General features: G+C 42.9%; 1 protein-coding gene across 5 annotated transcripts in view; it reads left to right on the top strand.

Moving 5' to 3' along the window:
* cadpsa (Ca2+-dependent activator protein for secretion a) overlaps positions 1-21,048 on the top strand; it is a 160,900-nt gene extending 139,852 nt beyond the window's left edge. For all 5 annotated transcript variants that reach the window (XM_070445154.1, XM_023993798.2, XM_070445155.1 and 2 more), the window contains 2 exons: positions 17,975-18,079; positions 18,853-21,048. In XM_070445154.1, the coding sequence (XP_070301255.1) occupies positions 17,975-18,079; positions 18,853-19,026 (279 nt within the window). In that variant the 3' untranslated portion in view covers positions 19,027-21,048. The remainder of the gene's footprint in view (positions 1-17,974; positions 18,080-18,852) is intronic.
* Positions 21,049-23,491: the final 2,443 nt, after the last annotated feature.

Below are 23,491 nucleotides of genomic sequence, written 5' to 3'. Positions count from 1 at the left end.
TTATTGGTTGGTTTTTGTGTGTGGGAGAGTGATGCGGGTATTATTCAACAGTAATGATTAATCTTGCAGAACTGTTCCCAAAGTACAGATGGTTTTGTGATGTGCTGTAGGTTTTACAGAGGACAGATTTTTTCCAAGCTGCCTTAGCAGCACCAAATTGTATGCAGACGATAAGAGATGAAAACTCGCAGTCAGATGGCTAAATTTGTTCAATTCAGGGGCAGGGAAATGGGGGGAAGGGGAGAGGAGAGATGAGCGGGATGAAGAGCGAGTTTGTTTTCCTCTCCTACTACTATCTTTCTGGTAGATCTTGAAAGAACGAGCTGAGAGATGAAGATTAAACAAGCTGTGCTTACGTAAGGGCCTCATGACTTAATGCAGAGTCAATGATTTAAAAATACATCTCTTTAGCGGGGCCCAATCAGCGCTAGCAGCGATAACTAGCTGCCTGGTGGTGGGCCTCAGCCTCAGCACAGGGAAAGAAGAGCGTGCTGTTGGTGGGCGTATGTTGCTGTTCAGGGGGAGGGGGCATCTGTTCTGTAAAAATATGGATAGGGATTGTTTGTTTTGTTCTTTTATTTCCAGGGATAATCATTTATTCTATAACTAATTATAAAGTAGCACGTGCTGTTGTCTGTAAACGAAATATGCATCCTGTCAGACATAACCATTGGTAACGGTTGAAATTAAAGTCTGGCTTCAGCTGCTATTTACATCAAAGGCCCAATACAGCCGTTTTAATATCAATATAAATTTGATATTTCTGGGTAACAATTAAGTATTTTACTCTAATAGATTTATGTTAAAATGGGCAAAAAAAATTGCAAAAAAACTAATTCTCAGGCAAGAATGTTGCCCAGACTGTCTGGGAGGGGGAAACTGAAAAATAGCTGTTATTGGCAGAGAGGTTTGGAACTATATTTGTTATTTGTCTATTAACCAATTTACACCATGGAAAGCGTAATCTTCCTCCCGTGCAAACCTGCTGATTAGAAGGTCCTGTGTAGATTGCATTTTCAACCAGCAACTATCAGCAAATAACACTGAATATTGACTAAACTGGACCTTTAAGATTTCATGTGTTTTTTGGGGGGATAAATTATAACATAATTATTAGGTATTCATGAAGTTATTACCATTTCAACCATGTTATTTCTAAGACAAAACAACAGGTGAACAGCCAATAGTAAAGTTAAGTGTAATCAAAATATATTTATCTTGGATAAATACTTTTTTACTGGGATATTTTTCTTTTCAAGAAATAAAACAAAAATGCTACCCATCCATGATATCCACTTAAACAAATTGATTTGCATTTCAGGTGTTTTGATGTCATTCCATAATAGATTATCAGAAGACAAGATTTAAATCCTGTTCTATTTTATCATAATATAAAACAAATTAAGAGATTGAGATGCTGACCTTGAAAATAACATTATTATTCTCTGTACTGCTGATCATGAGGGGATTACTTTTCAAATCACACAATGCCTCTATAAATGAATATCCCTCATGTACATTTTACACATCTAGACAAAAACCAAAGTTCAAAATTCTCTTTTCTGTCTTTTGATCTCCTTTTGACCTGCAATGATTTACGTCCCACGTTGAGTTGGTACAATTGGTGCCCGTTAGAATAGATGATTTAGAAGGAGCCAAAAGACCAATCAGATGCGTGGAGGGAATGTCTTAGCCCTATAAAGGTTAAGGGCAGATTTAGTGGTATGGGTGTGGCTAGGGCCCTTCCTAAGAATCCATTCTAATACCCACCCTCAGCCTTAGACCTGAGCAATGGCTCTGAGGAGTAACAACATAAGACGTTCCTCTAAGGAAAATTTCTGTATTCAATTGTTTCCCCTACCCTAATCCCTTGGGTCCTGATGACATTTGGTCAAGGGTTTAAATGTAATTGTGCGTGTGTGTGTGTTTTGGAGCCAGTTGATCTGGAGGCATACCTTATGTCCCCTCAGGGTTAATTAGGGTGGAGACATGGATTTCTTCAAGACGTCAGTAGATGTCATATCAGACACAATAAGGATATGGTTCACTTCATTTAAATACATGTCAGAAGGACTGACTTTAGCCTGGGATCAGTCTGACCATATGGGCATAAGTTAGTATGTTAAGAAAACAACAACGCCCAAGAAATTCATTATGATTGGAGACATATTAGAAAGTGAATAAGGCCTATGTTGTGACAGATTGGATGGCAGGGGGGGCTGGTAAACCATAACATTATTTTAGTATTAATTTCACCTCTTCTCTCTCAGTAACAACAGCTCTATAGCTCTGTGCCAATGTCAAGAGGGTAAAACAACTATTTTTTTCTGAATTGTTATTGCAATCAGTGAGAAGAAAAGTACTATTTGATTCAGGCCATTGTTACATGCCACGATCCTCACCATGAATCCAATCATTCTATGATCTCTTTAATAATACATTTTTGTTTGTGAAAATTGAGGCTCGGACAGGTGTACTGGATGTGTGTGTTTGTGCGTCTATGTATGTGTGTGTGTATGTCTGTATGTGTGTGTTTTTGTGTTTGGGGAGAGTGATGCGGGTATTATTCAACAGTAATGATTAATCTTGCAGAACTGTTCCCAAAGTACAGATGGCTTTTGTGATGTGCTGTAGGTTTTACAGAGGACAGATTTTTCCAAGCTGCCTTAGCAGCACCAAATTGTATGCAGCGATAAAGAGATGAAACTCGCAGTCAGATGGCTAAATTTGTTCAATTCAGGGGCAGGGAAATGGGGAGGGGAAGGGGGAGAGGGAGAGATGGAGCGGGATGAGAGCGAGTTTGTTTTCCTCCTCCTACTACTACTCTTTCTGGTAGATCTTGAAAGAACAGCTGAAGAGATGAAGATTAAAACAGCTGTGCTTAACGTAAGGGCTCATCGACTTAATGCAGAGATCAATGATTAAAAAATACATCTCTTTAGCCGGGGCCAAATCCAGCGCTGCACTGATACACTAGCTGCCTGGTGTGGGCCTCCAGCCTCCAGCACCAGGGAACAGAGAGAGCGCTGCCTGTGGTGGGCGCTATGTCTAGCTGTTCCCTGGCCAACCACAGCTACACAGATTACACGGGTCAATTATACACTTAATCTGCCTCCTGGAGATTAGGGCCCAGCTCATTGATTGATTTGAAGTATTTCCGTTGACCTTGGTAGTTATCAGATCTGCGAGATTGCACTTTATGACTAAGTTAAAACGCTTTAATCGCCACGCAGCAAACTAGTTTATGGCTGGCGGGGGCAGCGGAGGGGAGGGCGGGAGGGGTTAGATTGAGATTGGGATTGAGGATTGCGCTGCTGCTTCCTACTGTTTCTGTTGCTGCTGGTTTGTGCTTGTGATGATGATGATGATGATGATGATGATGATGATGATGATGATGATGATGATGATGATGATGGTAAGGATAACTGTGACAGACCTGATGCAATACCACTTCACTGTCCCGAACACTTGACCACTTTACAGGCTCTGGCCAAGCGCAGAGCAGAGCCAAGTGAACAGTTTAATCAACTTGAGCTTCTTGTGCAGCATGCAAAGTAAACTGTGGCAGGGTGGGTCAGGCAGACAGAGAGGAGAGCCAGGGCCAGATAAAGGATAGCTGAATGGAGGGACAGAAGGAAGGAAGGAAGGTTTTAATGAGACCTAGGGTGAGAACCGTGAGTTGTTTCAATGTTGGAGAGATTACTTAATTTCAACGTTAGCTATACAATGTCTTATTTATGTATTTATTTTTACTATTAATGTAAAGTTGTAAAATATAATTTCTCGGGACAGACATGCCTGTTTGTATATTTAGACATGAAGTGTGAAAAGAAAGTACACTTGGTAGCACTTTATAATAACTCCACGTAATAAAGCATTTATAATGGATTAGTAAATAGTCGATTCATAATTGTTTTATCATTACTTTTACATTTGTACAGTTATTAACACCTATTAAAGTATTTCATAATTATTCATAAGATCGTTCATAAGATGTTTAATATAGTTCCTTATAAACCAATTATTAATCATTAGTTAAGTCTTTTTGCGTGGCCCCATTTAAAGTGTCGGCTATTTACAGTGTATTCTGAAAGTATTCAGACCCCTGACTTTTAACACATTTTGTTACGTTACAGCCTTATTCTAAAATTGATTAAATATATTTTTGTTCCTCATCAATCGAAACACAATACCCCATAATGACAAAGCAAAAACAGGTTTTTAGAAATGTTTGCAAATTGATTAAAAATAAAAACAGATACCTTATGTACATAAGTATTCAGACCATTTGCTATGAGACTCGAAATTGAGCTCAGATGCATCCTCTTTCTATTGATCAACGTTGAGATGTTTCTTCAACTTTATTGGAGTCCGCCTGTGGTAAATTCAATTGATTCGAGATGATTTGGAAAAGCACACACCTGTTTAATGGCGCCGACGGAGATGGTCGCCTCGCTGGTTGCTTCACTTCGCGTTCTTAGGAAACTATGCAGTATTTCGTTTTTATATGTATTATTTCTTACATTGTTACCCCAGGAAATCTTAAGTCTTATTACATACAGCTGGGAAGAACTATTGGATATAAGAGCAACGTCAACTTACCAACATTACGACCAGGAATACAACTTTCCCGAAGCAGATCCTCTCTTCGGACCACCCAGGACAATGGATCTAATCCCAGCAGCTGACCGAAAACAACGTTGATGGAGAATGAGCAGACGGAGCGGTCTTCTGGTCAGGCTTCGTAAACGGGCACATCACTTACCGCTCCCGAGTATACTACTCACCAATGTCCAGTCTCTTGACAACAAGGTAGACGAAATTCGAAACAAGGGTTGCCTTCCAGAGAAACATCAGAGATTGTAACATTCTCTGTTTCACGGAAACATGGCTCTCTCGGGATATGTTGTCGGAATCGGTTGATCCACCGGGCTTCTCCATGCATCGCGCCGACAGAGATAAACACCTCTCTGGGAAGAGGAAGGGCGGGGGTGTATGCTTTATGATTAACAACTCTTGGTGCAATCATAACAACATACAGGAACTCAAGTCCTTCTGTTCACCCAACCTAGAATTCCTTACAATCAAATGTCGGCCATTCTACCTACCAAGAGAATTCTTGTCAGTTATAGTCACAGCTGTGTACAACCCCCCTCAAGCAAACACCAAGACGGCCCTCAAGGAACTTTACTGCACTCTATGTAAACTGGAAACTATATCCGGAGGCTGCATTTATTGTAGCTGGGGATTTTAACAAAGCAAATTTGAGAACATTGCTACCTAAATTTTATCAGCATATTGATTGCACGACACGTAGGGCTAATACTCTTGACCACTGCTAGGCAGAAACTCAAACAGGATGTACCAGTGATGAGAACCATTCAACTCTGGTCTGACGAATCGGAAGCCACACTTCAAGATTGTTTTGATTACGCGGACAGGAATATGTTACAATCAGCCTCAGAGGACAATATTGATCTATATGCTGACTCGGTGAGTGCGTTTATAAATAAGTGCATTGGAGACGTCGTAGCCACTGTAACCATTTAAAACCTACCCTAACCAGAAACCGTGGATGGATGGCGGCATTCGCGTAAAACTGAAAGAGCGATCCACCGCATTTAACCATGGAAAGTGGTCTGGAGATATGGCTGAATATAAACAGTGTAGTTATTCCCACCCCAAGGCAATCAAACAAGAGAAATGCCGGTACAGGGACAAGGTGGAGTCGCAATTCAACGCCTCAGACACGAGACGTACAGTGGGGAGAACAAGTATTTGATACACTGCCGATTTTGCAGGTTTTCCTACTTACAACGCATGTAGAGGTCTGTAATTTTTATCATAGGTACACTTCAACTGTGAGAGACGGAATCTAAAACAAAAATCCAGAAAATCACATTGTATAATTTTTAAGTAATTAATTTGCATTTTATTGCATGACATAAGTATTTGATACATCAGAAAAGCAGATCTTAATATTTGGTACAGAAACCTCTGTTTGCAAATACACAGATCAAACGTTTCCTGTAGTTCTTGACCAGGTTTCCACACACTGCAGCAGGGATTTTGGCCCACTCCTCCATACAGACCTTCTCCAGATCCTTCAGGTTTCGGTGCTGGCGCTGGGCAATACGGACTTTCAGCTCCCTCCAAAGATTTTCTATTGGGTTCAGGTCTGGAGACTGGCTAGGCCACTCCAGGACCTTGAGATGTTTCTTACGGAGCCACTCCTTAGTTGCCCTGGCTTGTGTTTCGGGTTTTGTCATGCTGGAAGACCAGCCACGACCCATCTTCAATGTTCTTACTGAGGGAAGGAGGTTGGTGGCCAAAGATCTCGCGATACATGGCCCCATCCATCCTCCCCTCAATACGGTGCAGTCGTCCTGTCCCCTTTGCAGAAAAGCATCCCAAAGAATGATGTTTCCACCTCCATGCTTCACGGTTGGGATGGTGTTCTTGGGGTTGTACTCATCCTTCTTCTTCCTCCAAACACGGCGAGTGGAGTTTAGACCAAAAAGCTCTATTTTTGTCTCATCAGACCACATGAGCCTTCTCCCATTCCTCCTCTGGATCATCCGAAGTCATTGGCAAACTTCAGACGGGCCTGACATGCGCTGGCTTGAGCAGGGGTCCTTGCGTGCACTGCAGGATTTTAATCCATGACGGCGTAGTGTGTTATATATGGTTTTCTTTGAGACTGTGTCCCAGCTCTCTTCAGGTCATTGAGCAGGTCCTGCCATGTAGTTCTGGGCTGATCCTCACCTTCCTCATGATCATTGATGCCCCACGAGGTGAGATCTTGCATGGAGCCCCAGACCGAGGTGATTGACCGTCATCTTGAACTTCTTCCATTTTCAATAATTGCGCCAACAGTTGTTGCCTTCTTACCAAGCTGCTTGCCTATGTCCTGTAGCCCATCCCAGCCTTGTGCAGGTCTACAATTTTATCCCTGATGTCCTTACACAGCTCTCTGGTCTTGGCCATTTGAGAGGTTGGCGTCTGTTTGATTGAGTGTGTGGACAGGTGTCTTTATACAGGTAACGAGTTCAAACAGGTGCAGTTAATACAGGTAATGAGTGGAGAACAGGAGGCTTCTTAAAGAAAAACTAACAGGTCTGTGAGAGCCGGAATTCTTACTGGTTGGTAGGTGATCAAATACTTATGTCATGCAATATAAATGCAATTAATTACTTAAAAATTATACAATGTGATTTTCTGGATTTTTGTTTTAGATTCCGTCTCTCACAGTTGAAGTGTACCTATGATAAAAATTACAGACCTCTACATGCTTTGTAAGTAGGAAAACTTGCAAAATCGCGCAGTGTATCAAATACTTGTCTCCCCACTGTATGTGGCAGGGTCTCCAGGAAATCACAGACTACAAAAAACAAAAAACAGCCACGTCACGGATACCGACGTCACGCTTCCAGACAAACTACCTTCTTACCCGCCTTGAGGATAATACAGTGCCACTTTCGGCTCGCAAACAAAGTCTGCGGTCCCCCCTCTCCTTCTCAGTGGCTGATGTGAGTAAAACATTTAAAGGTATTAACCCTCGCAAGGCTGCTGGCCCAGAAGGCATCCCTAGCTGTGTACTCAGAGCATGCGCAGACCAGCTGGCTGGTGTGTTTACAGACATATTTAATCGCTCCTATCCCAGTCTGTTGTTCCCACATGCTTCAAGATGGCGCCCATTGTTCCTGTACCAAGAAGGCAAGACAACTGAACTAAATGACTACCACCCCATAGCACTCACTTCTGTCATCATGAAATGCTTTGAGAGGCTAGTCAAGGATCATATCACCGCCACCTTACCGGCCACCCTGACCCACTTCAGTTTGCATACCGCCCCAACAGGTCCACAGATGACGCAATCGCCATCACACTGCACACTGCCCTATCCCATCTGGACAAAAATAATACCTACAGTGGGGAGAATAAGTATTTGATACACTGCCGATTTTGCAGGTTTCCTACTTACAAAGCATGTAGGATCTGTAATTTTTATCATGGGTACACTTCAACTGTAAGAGACGGAATCTAAACTAAAATCCAGAAAATCATTGTAAGACCAGAGAGCTGTGTAAGGACATCAGGGATAAAATTGTTGACCTGCACAAGGCTGGGATGGGCTACAGGACAATAGGCAAGCAGCTTGGTGAGAAGGCAACAACTGTTGGCGCAATTATTAGAAAATGGAAGAAGTTCAAGATGACGGTCAATCACCCTCGGTCTGGGGCTCCATGCAAATCTCACCTCTGTGGCATCAATGATCATGAGGAAGGTGAGGGATCAGCCCAGAACTACACGGCAGGACCTGGTCAATGACCTGAAGAGAGCTGGGACCACAGTCTCAAAGAAAACCATTAGTAACACACTACGCCGTCATGGATTAAAATCCTGCAGCGCACGCAAGGTCAAGCCAGCGTGCGCTGCTCAAGCCAGCGCATGTCCAGGCCCGTCTGAGATTGCCAATGACCATCTGGATGATCCAGAGGAGGAATGGGAGAAGGTCATGTGGTCTGATGAGACAAAAATAGAGCTTTTGGTCTAAACTCCACTCGCCGTGTTTGGAGGAAGAAGAAGGATGAGTACAACCCCAAGAACACCATCCCAGCCGTGAAGCATGGAGGTGGAAACATCATTCTTTGGTGATGCTTTTCTGCAAAGGGGACAGGACGACTGCAACGTATTGAGGGGAGGATGGATGGGCCATGTATCGTGAGATCTTGGCCAACAACCTCCTTCCCTCAGTAAGAGCATTGAAGATGGGTCGTGGCTGGGTCTTCCAGCATGACAACGACCCGAAACACACAGCCAGAGCAACTAAGGAGTGGCTCCGTAAGAAGCATCTCAAGGTCCTGGAGTGCCTAGCCAGTCTCCAGACCTGAACCCAATAGAAAATCTTTGGAGGGAGCTGAAAGTCCGTATTGCCCAGCGACAGCCCCGAAACCTGAAGGATCTGGAGAAGGTCTTTATGGAGGAGTGGGCCAAAATCCCTGCTGCAGTGTGTGCAAACCTGGTCAAGAACTACAGGAAACGTATGATCTCTGTAATTGCAAACAAAGGTTTCTGTGCCAAATATTAAGTTCTGCTTTTCTGATGTATCAAATACTTATATCATGCAATAAAATGCTAATTAATTACTTAAAAATCATACAATGTGATTTTCTGGATTTTTGTTTTAGATTCCGTCTCTCACAGTTGAAGTGTACCTGTGATAAAAATTAGACCTCTACATGCTTTGTAAGTAGGAAAACCTGCAAAATCCGCAGTGTATCAAATACTTGTTCTCCCCACTGTATGTAAGAATGCTGTTCATTGACTACAGCTCAGCATTCAACACCATACTACCCTCCAAGCTCATCATCAAGCTGGAGGCCCTGGGTCTCAACCCCTCCCTGTGCAACTGGGTCCTGGACTTTCTGACGGGCCGTCCCCCAGGTGGTGAAGGTAGGAAACAACATCTCTACTTCGCTGACCCTCAACACTGGAGCCCCACAAAGGTGTGCTCAGCCCTCTCCTGTACTCCCTGTTCACCCACAACTGTGTGGCCACGCACGCCTCCAACTCAAACATCAAGTTTGCAGATGACACAACATTAGCGGACTTGATAACCAACAACGACGAGACAGCCTACAGGGAGGAGGTGAGAGCACTCGGAGTGTGGTGTCAGGAAAACAACCTCTCACTCAACGTCAACAAAAAACAAAGGAGATGATCGTGGTCTTCAGGAAACAGCAGAGGGAGTACCCCCTATCCACATCGAGGGGACAGCAGTGGAGAAGGTGGAAATTTTTAAGTTCCTGGGCGTACATGTCACAGACAAACTGAAATGGTTCACCCACACAGACAGTGTAGTGAAGAAGGCACAACAGCGCCTCTTCAACCTCAGGAGGCTGAAGAAATCTGGCCTGTCACCCAAAACCCTGACTGATTTTTACAGATGCACAATCAAGAGCATCCTGTCGGGCTGTATCACAGCCTGGTACGGCAACTGCACCACCCTCAACCGCAAGGCTCTCCAGAGGGTGGTGCGATCTGCACAACGCATCCCCGGGGGGAAACTACCTGCCCTCCATGACACCTGCAACACCCGTTGTCACAGGAAGGCCAAAAAGATCATCAAGGACAACAACCACCCGAGCCACTGCCTGTTCACACCACCATCATCCAGAAGTAGAGGTCAGTACAGGTGCATCAAAGCTGGGACTGAGAGATTGAAAAAAACGCTTCTAGCTCAAGGCCATCAGACTGTTAAATAGCCATCACTAACTCAGAGAGGCTGCTGCCTACACTGAGACCCAATCACTGGACACTTTAATAAATGTATCACTAGTCACTTTAAACAATGCCACTTTAAATAATGCCACTTTAATAATGTTTACATATCTTACTTTACTCATCACATGTATATACTGTATTTTATACCATCTATTGCACCTTGCCTATGTCGTTTGGCCATCGCTCATCCATATATGTATATGTATATATTTTCATTCACCCCTTTAGATTTGTGTGTATTAGGTAGTTGGTGGGGAATTGTTAGATTACTTGTTAGATTTGTATGTAGTAGGTAGTTGTTGGGAATTGTTAGATATTACTTGTTAGATATTACTGCACCATTGGAACTAGAAGCACAAGCATTTCGCTACCCTCGCATTAACATCTGCTAACCATGTGTATGTGACCAATAAAATGTTATTTGATTTGCTATAAGGTCCCACAGTTGACAGTGCATTTCAGAGCAAAACCTAAGCCTTGAGGTTGAAGGAATTGTCCTTAGAGCTCCGAGGTAGGATTGTGTCGAGGCAAGGATCTAGGGAAGGGTACCAAAACTTTTCTGCAGCATTAAATGTCCCCAAGAACAGAGTGGCCTCCATCATTCTTAAATGGAAGAAGTTTGGAACCAACAAGACATTTTCTAGAGCTGCCCCCCGGCCAAACTGAGCAATTGGGGGAGAAGGACCTTTGTCAGGGAGGTAACGAAGAACCCGATGGTCACTCTGACTGAGCTCCAGAGTTCCTCTGAGGAGATGGGAGAACCTTCCAGAAGGACAACCATCTCTGCAGCACTCCACCAATCAAGCCTTTATGGTAGAGTGGCCAGACGGAAGCCACTCCTCAGTAAAAGGCACATGACAGCCTGCTTGGAGTTTGCCAAAAGCCACCTAAAGGACACTCATACCATGAGAAACAAGATTCTCTGGTCTGATGAAACCAACATTGAACTCTTCGGCCTGAATGCCATGTGTCACATCTGGAGGAAACCTGGCACCATCCCTACAGTGAAGCATGGCGGTGGCAGAATCATGCTGTGGGGATGTTCTGCAGCGGCAGGGACTTGGAGACGGGTCAGGATCGAGGGAAAGATGAACTGAGCAAAGTACAGAGAGATCCTTGATGAAAACCTGCTCCAGAGTGCTCAGGACCTCAGATTGGGTGAAGGTTCACCTTCCAACAGGACAATGACCCTAAGCACACAGCCAAGACAACGCAGGAGAGGCTTCGGGACAATTCTGAATGTCCTTGAGTGGCCCAGTCAGAGCCCGGACTTGAACCTGATCGAACATCTCTGGAGAGACCTGAAAATAGCTGTGCAGCAATGCTCCTCATCCAACCTGACAGAGCTTGAGAGGATCTGCAGAGAGGAATGGGAGAATCTCCCCAAATACAGGTGTGCCAAGCTTGTAGTGTCATACCTGTCACGCCCTGATGTGTTTCACCTGTCCTTGTGCTTGTCTCCACCCCCTCCAGGTGTCGGCCATCTTCATCTTCCCCACTTATCCTCTGGGTATGTATACCTGTTTTTTCTGTCTGTCTGTGCCAGCTGGTCTTGTTTGTTCAAGCCTTCCCGCATTTTGTCTCAGCTCCTGTTTTTCCCTAGTCTCTCTTTTTCTCGTCCTCCTGGTTTTTGACCCTTGCCTGTCCTGACCCTGTACCCCCCCTGACCCTGTGCCCTATTGTTACTTCACACAGTCTGCAATTGGGTCTTACCTTATAATACCCAAGAAGACTCATGGCTGTGATCACTACCAAAGGTGCTTTAACAAAGTACTGAGTAAAGGGTCTGAATACTTATGTAAATGTGATATTTCCGTTTAATTTTTTTTATAAATTGTCAAAATTTTCCGAACCTGTTTTGCTTTGTCATTATTGGGTAATGTGTAGATTGAGAAAAAGGTTGAATAAGGTTGTAACGTAACAAAATGTGGAAAAAGTCAAGGGGTCTGAATACTTTCCGAATGCACTGTATACTTTATAAATACTTTATAAATGTTTTCAATGACTAGTGTAATTTCTCACAGAAGATTGACATGCCATTGATAGACATTCCAGCAGTACCTGATGCTATTTAAGGTCTCAAAAGGGCCCCTAAAACACATCAATGGTTAAACAATAAAGTCACAATACATTGGATGCTTAAGAAAATATATTGAACATTTTATTCTAAAGCAGTCACACTGTTGCAATAAAATAAAGTTTTTAGTCTGAAAATGCTAACATAAGCATTTCATGGCAGTGACTTTTCTACCAAAACCAAAGTGTGGATTGCAGTCCTTCTTTAGAGTAGTCTAATCTCGGTCAACCCAGAACTATTCAACTATTTAACATTTGAGTTCTTGTTAGAAATGGGAGTTCCGGTTTGCGAACTCTACGAAAAAGGTAACTCTCAGACAAAAAAGCATTATATTAAACATCTTATGAATGGAGTAATGAATTATAAATTATGAATAAACTATTTACTAATCCATTATAAATACTTTATTAGGTGGATTTATTATAAAGAGCTACCATGATTTATCTGCTGTTGTTCACCATCCAGTGTTTAATGTTGGAGAATTTGTTTTTTCACTTTTACAAATGAAATACTGTGTTGGCCTTATTGAATACTATACTATATTCATGACATGCTATATTTTATCTATTGAAATGTTTTGTTTAGTGCTGTTGATCTTTATCAGTTGGATTAACTTCATATCAAATTACATCAACAAAAAGAGAAGCGAACATGTTTACAATTAAAACAAAAGCGTAATTTACTCTTGGAAACTCTACATTGTCACAATTATGGTTGAAGAAATGTGTTTATGGCTTAGGGGGATGAGGACATGTTAACATAACGCAGGCTATTCTTAAGATATAAAAAAAACATATATGTAATAATATAATAATATCTGCTATTTAGCAGGCGCTTTTATTCACATGCATACGTTTTAATATTGGTGGTCCCAGCGGGAATTGAACCTGCAATCTTGTCATTGCAAGTGCCGTGCTCTACCAACTCAGCCACAGAGGACCACAATGATGTGTTTTTTCCATGTAAACCCATGATCTCATTATGTTGATATAAACCAATAGTGAAAAGAGTCTCTAGAATGGATGATGAATCTGAACAATAGTAGGGTAGAATAAAAAAAGACTAAGGATAACAAACAGGTAGTATATTGATTCACTGTGACTGTTGAAAATATGTCAAAAGGTTTCGCTTCCCTTTAATGAAGCCTGTAAGCAGCTTAGACTCTTTATAATTACTGAGGGAGCATTTTGTTTCCATCCATCTACCCTCACTGTGATCTCAGACTCTGGCATAAATCCCTTCTGACTTACCCCAGAGGGCCAGAGGTCCATGTCAGTGGTCAAATCCAAATGAGGGCAGGAATGGATGAATAACATAAGATGAGGGAAATGGAAGTTAAATGAAGCTGTCTTTTATGTTGAGTGGGACAAGTCCCACTGTTCGGTGAAGGGGGGTGAACGGGTTGGTTGATCACACATACATTACATACACACACCATTTTCTCTCTCTTTCTTTCTTTCTCTCTCTCTCTGTGTCTTTCTTTCTCTGTTTCCCTCTCTTTCTCCCTCTTTATCTAAAGGGAGGTATGGTGGCATTTGTTTGATTAACTTGTCTGACAAAAGTGACAGCTGCTTGCGGGTGCGTGTGGATGAGAGGCTCAGTGCGGGTCCCTCTTTGTACATCTGTCAGCGGAGAGGCAGGGGAAAATGGTGAAAAGAGACAAATTGGTCCCGAAAGGCAGGCCATTCACCTTCTGCACCCCCTCTCCGACCCCCCGTCCCTCCTTCCCATTCAGGTGCTCGGCGGGATCCTCAAGTGCTTGCTGGCTTATTCCATTTCGCTCCCCCTATAGAGTCTGAAGCCCACAAGTGTTTTACCCGTCATTCTGAGCCCCTCAATCCGCCTCTAAGCGGCCTTTTGTGAGGAGAATGGCTCACTTTGCTCAGACCGTGGCTCTGTTTTTTCTCCACTGAGCTTTTCTGTCCTTTATTGTGTGTTTACTCAATGACGCTGCGTAGTCCATAATTCCAACCGTTTCGTTCCTCACAACAAGCTCTTTCTCTCTTTTTTGAACCATGTTTTTGTAAATTACTCTCTTATTTGGACACTGTAATCAGTTCAACTGACACTCACTAGTGTGATGTGACTGGTGCTTTTGTGAGAGACTCGGATTTCAACAGAAAACAGTTCAGAAACGATTGAGTCCCTCTCGCTTGCTTTCATTTGATATAAACATTTATGTTAGCCTTGTGTTAGATATGCAAAGAACATTTATTGTTAACCTGATTTATTTCAAATTTATTTTAAAGAAAGACTGATTATCATAGCGATCTAGTAGTGGTTGGGCACACACAGAGGATTTTTGTTCCACTTAAGGTTGCGCTGAAGCGTATGAATTGTTGGCTGGGCTCTCCTTTGTATAGGCGGCACAATCAGAACAGTTTGAAGCCCATAAGCTTGCTGAGCCTGAAACTTTATTTCAATTCTGCCATTCAGAGCACTGCGCTCCCTGAGGTTTAGAGGAGTAGAAAGGAGAGCGGTTAGAGCAGAGCGCAGGGCGCTGGCAGGATCTGAGGGCTACAGCAGTGGCGGTGCTCTCCCAGCGTGGAGGGACATGGTTAGGGCCGTCAGCTTCCTGTGAAAGGACTGACTACCCCTGGGGTCAGCTTAGCCCTAATGGGGGGGGGGTGAGGGGACCTGGGGGTCACCGGTGTGGGTTACTATGGTAATTGAGTTCCGTCATCAATGGGCCTCCTCTCATGAGCTATAAAGCAGACAATAACAGGCAGGCAGCAGCGGTGAAAAGCAAGCAGGTAGGATTACTCTGCCCCTTTGTCGTAAGTGCATAATGTCTTGTAGTCAGATTTAAAGACTTCTCAACCCCCGGGTCCTCCCCTCAGCCGCCCGCTGGGGGGCCTAATTTAGCGGCCCGAGCTGCCAGCTAGACCAGTGTGGACAGCTCTTTTTAACCACTAACAAAGCCCTGCACTAGACATCCTGGCCAGGAGTGCTGGAGAAAGGTTGTGCCTTCGATCGGCCCTACCACTCTTTAATGGATTTTTTAAGAATGTTTGGTTTTCATTTTAAGGTGTGTGTGTGTGTGTGTGTGTGTGAGGAAGAAGGAAAAAGTATTGGTGCATTATGTCTCTCTGAAACACAGCGACCTCCCCTCTCCTTTAGAACTAAGCCTGTCGCTTTGCATTAGCATTGTCGCAGCAACAATCATCATTCCATGCCTCCCGCTAATTGCAGACACAGCTGGGTTCCAGCAGGACACGTACCACACACCCCAGCCTCGCACCAACCAGGCCCAATCTGTGGAGCACTGACACACACACACATACAGTACACTCACTCCTACTACAAGGTCCCAGCCCATTCAGACCAGATCCAATCTGGTATGTAGCACTGACACACACACACACACACATTACCACCAGCAAGGGCAGAAAGAGGCAGAGTCGCAGGTTGCTTGTAATCCCCCTGTACCCCCCATGGAGGGCCCTGCCTCTCCTCCAGCATTCCTGCTTTTTTGTGATTTTTGGGGCCCAGCACAAAGGCCTAAGCCGACCCCTTACCAGTCCTCTGTCCCAGCCTCGCAAAGGAGGGGTGAGGACCCATGAGGTGTGTGAAAGCAAAGGGAGGGTGTTTGTATATGCATGTGTGTATGCGCACGTATGTGAATGTATTCATGTGTGTGTATTTGTGGGACGGGTGTATGTGTGTATGCATTGGGATACAAGGGGAGGGGTGTGCAGATTTGCACTGAATTCTGTTGGTTGCCCCCCTGCCAGGCGTTATGGCTTCCTGTAACATGTCAGATATGAGTGTGAACACCAGGTTCAAGGCCGGGTGTTGTGTGTGGTGGTGGTGGTGGTGAAGGGGCATGGGGAGGAGGTTGGTGTTGCAGGGGGCAGGAGGTCTCACTGCCTCCCAGCTCGTCACTCCAAGGGTGATGGGTCCTGCAGATGTTCATGTATGTATGTGTGTGATGAAGCGGTGGAACTCCTATCCGTACGCACACGAACACACACGAACACACACAAACACACACAAAGACGCACAACCCCCCAAAACCTCCATTATCCAATCCCTAATATCAGAACTCGTTAGAATGTCACAGATTTTGTCCCTGTTGGGTTTTGACATTATTTATTCAGAGCCATATTACATGTGTTTTGGCTGTCAGCTATTGCTAGCCTCCTGCTGATCCCAATCGAGCCTAAAAAAAGTGAGTGCCTGGGTGTGTTCATCTGCTCTGAGAAATTGGTTAGGGTTTGTTAGTCTGTTCATAGTTGAACAAAGCAAGAGTGCCATCACTGTTCATTTCACAAGCCTGGCATCAGAGTCCGTCTGTCTCCAAGTTTCCCTTGAGCACACACACCCACACATATATATCACACTACTCCTCATTGCTGCTTCACTGTGGAATGTGGTCAACTTAAGAGAAAGTCTTAGAAGCTTCTGTTTGATATGAAATGTCATATTTGATCATAAATGACCAGTGTTCTCTAGAAGATGACTGAAGGTTATTATCAGAACTGAGACTGGGAAGCAGAATGTGACAGAAGAGTGAAATAATGGGTTCAAGTAATAATGGGTGGGGGGAGTGATGAAATAACCATATTCAGAGGTTATGAAAGTGAGTGAGAGAGTTGAGCAAAGATAAAGAGAGGAGAGCATGTGGAGGCTAAGGCTGACAGGGAGAGATGGAAGACCGGCAGAGGGAAAAGATGAGAGTGAGGGAGAGAGAGAGAGAGAGAGAGCAGTCACTCCAGGTCTGGCCTCTAGATGGGGGGTCGTGCTTGGGCCGAGATCACAGCCCTGCTGCCATGGCGATACCTTCACAGGCACAGAGCGGCAGAGAGGAAGCTGCCACAGTGATACACACGCAGCAGGTCACCACAGTGATTCAGGCCTTTATGTTCTACTCTTACTTACCCTAGCACAACTCCAAGGAGTAGCTACATCGTCACCTCGTGGAGCAGGAACTGAAGATGTGTATACTGTTGTCACTACTGGGGTATGTTCACTTGAAATGTTAAGTAGCTACTGATACCTACTTTCTATTGAGCGCCCTGATAGAACATTTTCCGTGTGGACTGAAAAATTGTTCTCATATTTCTTGAGCCTTTTTTGTACATGTGTAAAAAGGACAGTGCAGAAGGCCTTTCGTTGACAGAGTGAATTTCAGCAACACAAACTCAGTCACCCCTGATATGTCCCCCTCCTCCTCTGACTGTTGAGCACTGGTCCACTCTGATTAGCATCAGCCTGCTCTGATCATTACCAATCAATTAGACTTCAAACAGGACTCAGCCCACAGATAAACATCTGGAGCCTCTCGGCTAGCTTCTCCGACTAGCTGCTGCTCCGGTTATAGAAGAAGTTCTTCCAGTTTACTCTCCCCTCAGCTGAGAGAGGGAGACAGCGAGAGGGAGTCAGTCAGAGGGGAATGAGTGAGTGAAAGAGACAGAGAGGGAGTTGTTGAGATGGAGAGAGCATGAGAGGGGGATAGAGACGAGAGGAGAAAGACAGAGTGCCTGAAGGAGTGAGCGTGTAAATTCCGATGAAATGCTGGTTCTGCTCTTTTTCTGTATTCTGGTTGTCTGTGTGTGCACGTGTGTGTGTGTGTGTTTTGCTGGAGAATGCTGTGTTTTTGTGTTGCAGCAATGGTACACCAGCACCATGAACCTCCTGGGTACGTGGCTAACTGACCGGATGGACCTGCAGCTCCATGTCTACCAGCTCAAGATCCTAATCAGAGTAGCCAAGGTAAGACAGGCTCAGCAACCAGGGCCTCCCAAACCAATTTGTCATGAATTCAAAGTAATATATATACTGTAGATCGATAGATATTACAATCAAGTAGTGTAGAATTCCAACATTTCTCGTTTTAATCTGTGACCCTTATTAAATGAGTTGTGAGCTACCTTCTCTTGGGTTGATATATAAAGCCTAGTACTGACAACAATTGGTTCTCTGCCCTGTATTAATATTTCAGTGTGAGCAGTAACAAGTCCTACCAGCATAACATCACGTCACACATTTATTTCTGTTCTCTGAGAGACTTTCTACCTATACATGCAGTAGTGACTGGTGAGGGCTGATCAGTACATGCATGCATGGGATCTGACCTGACATGCAACATATAGTTTTTAGTGCCTTCTGTATTGATGATTTAGTACACGTGTCTTTTGGGAAAATGCTACTCATGGGTAATTTGCTAAAGGTCTAAAATATTGTGAACAATTAAGTGTCCTCTTCTCATTGTGTCCGCTGCATTTTTACTGATATGAAAACACAGGTTAGGTGAATGCATTGTAACACCTGTCTGCTGTCACCTGTCTAATTCTTTAATGATTCAGATGGAGGAAAGGAGATGAGGAAAGGAGGCCACCCTAGACAATCGAGATGTACCCAAACATTGCAGTGCATTCCTGGCTTCATGTCCTCTCTTGCCTTAGCAACTGACGAGAATGCTTCCTCTGTGTGCTAGTCCCAACCCTGACCAGTGTTTTTATTATCTTGGGGGTTTGTTCTTCCAGAAAAAGTACCGTGACTTCCGGCTGCAGGGCGTCCTGGACTCCACGCTGAACAGTAAGATGTATGACACGGTGAGGAACAGACTGACCCTGGAGGAGGCCACAGCATCGGTGAGGGAAGGAGGGATGGCGGGTATATCCATGAAGGACAGTGATGAAGACAATGATGATGTCTAGATTAACATCACGGGATGAAGGAGCCATTCGCATCCGTCTTAACCTGTGAATCAATGCATGTACTGTACCTACCAACTGTGTTATTTTTCTCTGTCAGATAGAAATACCCACAAAGGAACAAAAATACAAATTAATAACTGAATACAGAAATTAAAATGATATTAGTCATTATAATTATGAAATATATTTCATTGTTTAACTAAAGTGTAGGTGTTTTTTGAAAAAAGTTAGCTGAGATTTCTGGCTCATTCTCCTAAATTCACTCCTGAATGTTTCTAAGCAATATGGAGAACCATGTGTATGTGGTGTTGAGTACAATGATTAGGGGTAATGCTTGGTGTGTTGAATGCAAACCTGTTGAGGCGCTTTGTTAACGTACTGTGAAAACAGTAATGGTACATCATTGTGAGGAGGAGAGTAGGACCTCCTATTGTTCTTATTCCTCTCAGAGTGAATGTCTACTGCCTAAAGGGAACCAAACCACAGTCAGACAGACAACCTGTTTGTATCTAGGTTACAATACATTATAAAACGTAGCTATCCATCCTCTCTTAACAACATCAATGTAGAATTGACTTTTGTCGACTGAATTCAGTACTACTACAAAAATGTTCCCTCACTGGTAAAACATTTAGCCCCCTTTTTAAACAATGTCGTTGTTTTTTTTAAATGCAATATTTTCATTGTTTCGTTGTTATATCTTGTGGATGTATTTATTGATCATTGTATGTTTAAAAAATAATAATAATTAAAAAAGATATATATTTTAGTAACAGTGAGCTCCAAAAGTATTTGGACAGTGACAAATGTTTTGATGTTTTGGCTCTGTACTCCAGAACTTTGGATTTTAATTATCCAATGACAGTGAGGTTAAAGTGCAGACTGTCAGCTTTCATTTGAGGGTATTTTCCTCCATATCGTGTGAACCGTTTAGAAATTACAGTACTTTTTGTATTTTTTACTACTTTAATACACATACAAAAGAAATGGGGGGACTATGTATGTGTATTAAAGTAGTAAAAATATTTGGTCCCATATTCATAGCACGCAATGACTACATCAAGCTTGTGACTACAAATTTATTGGATGCAGTTGTTGTTGGTTTTGGTTGTATTTCAGATAATTTCATTCCCAATAGAAATTAATGGTAAATAATGTATTGTATTTTATTGTAAATAAGAATAGAATATGTTTCTAAACACTTCTACATTAATGTGGATTTTACCATGATTATGGATAATCCTGAATGAATCGTGAATAATGATGAGTGAGAAAGTTAGACACACATAATACCCCCAAGACATGCTATCCTCTCACCATTAGACTAACAGGGGAGGTTAACATTTTGGGGGGGTATGATATTTGTGTGTAACTTTCTCATTTCTCATTTCTCATCATTATTCACGATTCATTCAGGATTAGCCGTAATCATGGTAGCATCCACATTAATGTAGAAGTGTTAAGAAACATATTAAGTAATTGTACCATTTTAAATCCAAAGTGCTGGAGTACAGAGCCAAAACAACAACACATTTGTCCCAATACTTTAGAGCTCACGGTATAATAGCAGTCAGCACAAAAATATGAAATCACAAAGGGAAAAGAGACTTTCTTCTGTGTCCCCTATACTTCAGCCATTCCAGGAGATGTTTCCACACTTTTTTATCTGGATTGTGAGAGATGATGTATGCCAGTCTTTTCTCTGCCGCTGATGTTGTTTTCTATATACACACACTGTACATTGCCCCGTGTGCAGTTACTGTATGTCCCAGGTATCCTCACAAAAAGTGTTTTTGTTCTCTGTGTAAAGTTACTGCTGGAGTCATTGTGCTTCTGCCTTATGGGAGGCTACAAAACTAGTAGCCTGGTCCCAGATCTGTTTGTGCTTTTGCCTTCTCCATTGTCATTGTCAAACCAATTTCCTAAGCAGTTGACAAGAGAGCAGAAACAGACTGGCACCCAGGCTACAGAACTGGGGCCAACAAAATAAAAATACAACTATCTGTACAAACATACTGCTTTTTCATGTGTCTTTGTTGTTATTGTTGTTATCTTGTGAAGTCCTGGAAATTGCAGTGACACTTCAATAGTAACATTACATATAGGAAATGTAACTAATCTGCCCATACAAATGAATGTAAAGAGTTAATGTAAAGAGTTATGTGGAGAGTTATGTAAATAAAAACATATTCAAACTGATGAGGTTAACAGATTCCCTGAACCTGAATGCACAATACATATTAAAAAACATATTTTAAAAACCCTGCCCTTGTAACCCCTTGTCTACCCCCCTTCCTGTCACAGTAATGTCCCAAGAAAAGAGTCTGAGATTAGTGTGTTGGATTAAAGCATCACTCATCTTCAGAGTTTATATTACAGCCCAGAAGAAGATTGGAAGAATGGCCAAAGATGATATGGACTTTGCCAGATCTCCACCAGATTAAAATTATTCTGCAAAAAAAAAAGTAATCAGGGCCAAGATGACAGATATCAGTAAAGTCAAGGGGATTAAATTTAATAAAGCCACAAATTAAAAGAAGATAGATATTTTTAATTATTTCAGAGAAGAAGGGCAAACAACAAATCCTTCTTAGAAAATTGACAAAAACAAGATTTAGACCCAGTGTTGTGGGAATGAGGTGATTCAAAACAAAAAACAAGCAAGTCATGTGTCTTACTCAAGAACAAGCTTTTGGTCTGGATGAAAGGGTGAAAACATATTTTGTCATTGCAGGGAATTGAGAGTAGAAATTAGTTGTACAAAATATGTCAAATAACTGAATATGGGAAAGGCGTATTATCAGGGAAAATCATCATTTAATAATTGTATGTGTAGAAAAAAAGAGATGCATTGTTTTCAATGTGACTAATGTGACATTTAGTCTTGTCACAGTCCCTTCTAATGTGTCCTGCGCAACTTGTGACCATCGTAGGGGGGAAAAGAAGACATGTACGTGTTCCTTGGAGTCTTTTGCACAATCAAAATGTAAAAGGTTATTTCCGATTGAGCAGACCAGTGGCAACCCGTCATTCAGGGCATGTTATTTTGTTATTTTGGCATTAATACGTGTCCCATTTCAGTTTGCAAACAATGTAAAATAAAAAATCGTTGAGTTAGTAAAGCTGCATACAAACATGGTCTCTTTTTTGCTTTTTTGAGTAAGGCAGCTCCAAAATGCAGGTGTTTCAGCCTAGCTCAGTGCTTTCTGTAGTTGTGGGGCAGGCAGCGGAAAATACGGAGCGTACTGTAGGGGTTGGTAATGTTCTCTAGTTGTGCCACAATTGGCTCAGTGTTCTGTCACTCATGGGGACACAACGTCACCGCAAAATCTCGGGTGCTGAGCTCGGGTGCTGACATTAGAGTTACATTAGGAGTGCCCATCCAAGAAGATTCAAGGTTATTGGCCACAGATAAAATTACGTCAATTCACGTTATATCTACCGTAGGTTTGATTGGACTGATTATGTAAACATCATACTTTCAAAATCTTAGCTAGCAAGCTAGACAAGCAGTCATCTTCATGAATCACGTCAAAAATCTACTGGAAAATCCTTGTCATATGAAGGCAACATGTGAAGATAAAATGTATCGTTGCTCATCGGCCATTGGACACAAGTTGTGGTCCAAGTCTGGGTTTAAGGGTTTCTTTTCCAAGCTTAAAAGGATAAACATTCAACACCATGGGCCAGAAAAGGTTGAATACATTGGCCATGCTGTCCATCCAGCATGACTTCAGCGGCATTCAAAACAACTGGAAACTCGGAACTGGGAAATCTCAGACTTTATTGAGTTCAAGACAGGTCCAACTGCGAAAATACGTTTTGAACGGTCATCCAACTTGGAATTCCAAGTCGGGAACTCAGGCCTCTTTCTAGAGCTCTGAGCTGAAGATCACTGACGTCATGATTCGACCTTGTTTTTTTCAGAGTTCTCAGTTGTCTTGAAAGCACCATAAATCCAGTGAATGTGTCACGTTCACTGTCTTCAAACTCCCTGTCATAGATGAGCCAAGGCGCAGCGTGCATGTAATTCCACATTTCTTTTAATTGTAGTGAAACCTTCACAAAAAGAACAGGTAAACAGAAACAAACGTGACGCAACCGTGGCGCACACAAACACACACAGAAAATAAATAATTACCCACAACATTATGTGGGAAAAAGGCTGCCTAAGTATGATTCCCAATCAGAGACAACGATAGACAGCTGCCTCTGATTGGGAACCACACTCGGCCAAAAGCAAAGAAATAGAAAACATAGATGCCCACCCAAATCACACCGCTGACCTAACCAATAGAGAAATAAAACGGCTCTCTAAGGTCAGGGCGTGACAGTACCCACCCCCCCCCCAAAGGTGCGGACTCGCCGCAAAACCTGACTCTATAGGGAAGGGTCCGGGGGGCATCTATCCTCGGTGGCGGCTCCGGTTCGCGGACGTAGCCCACGATCCGCACGCTCATCCCTC

The sequence above is a fragment of the Salvelinus sp. IW2-2015 genome, linkage group LG1 (assembly GCF_002910315.2).
Source record: "Salvelinus sp. IW2-2015 linkage group LG1, ASM291031v2, whole genome shotgun sequence".
NCBI lineage: Eukaryota > Metazoa > Chordata > Actinopteri > Salmoniformes > Salmonidae > Salvelinus > Salvelinus sp. IW2-2015.
This window is presented reverse-complemented; position numbering and strand designations above follow the sequence as displayed.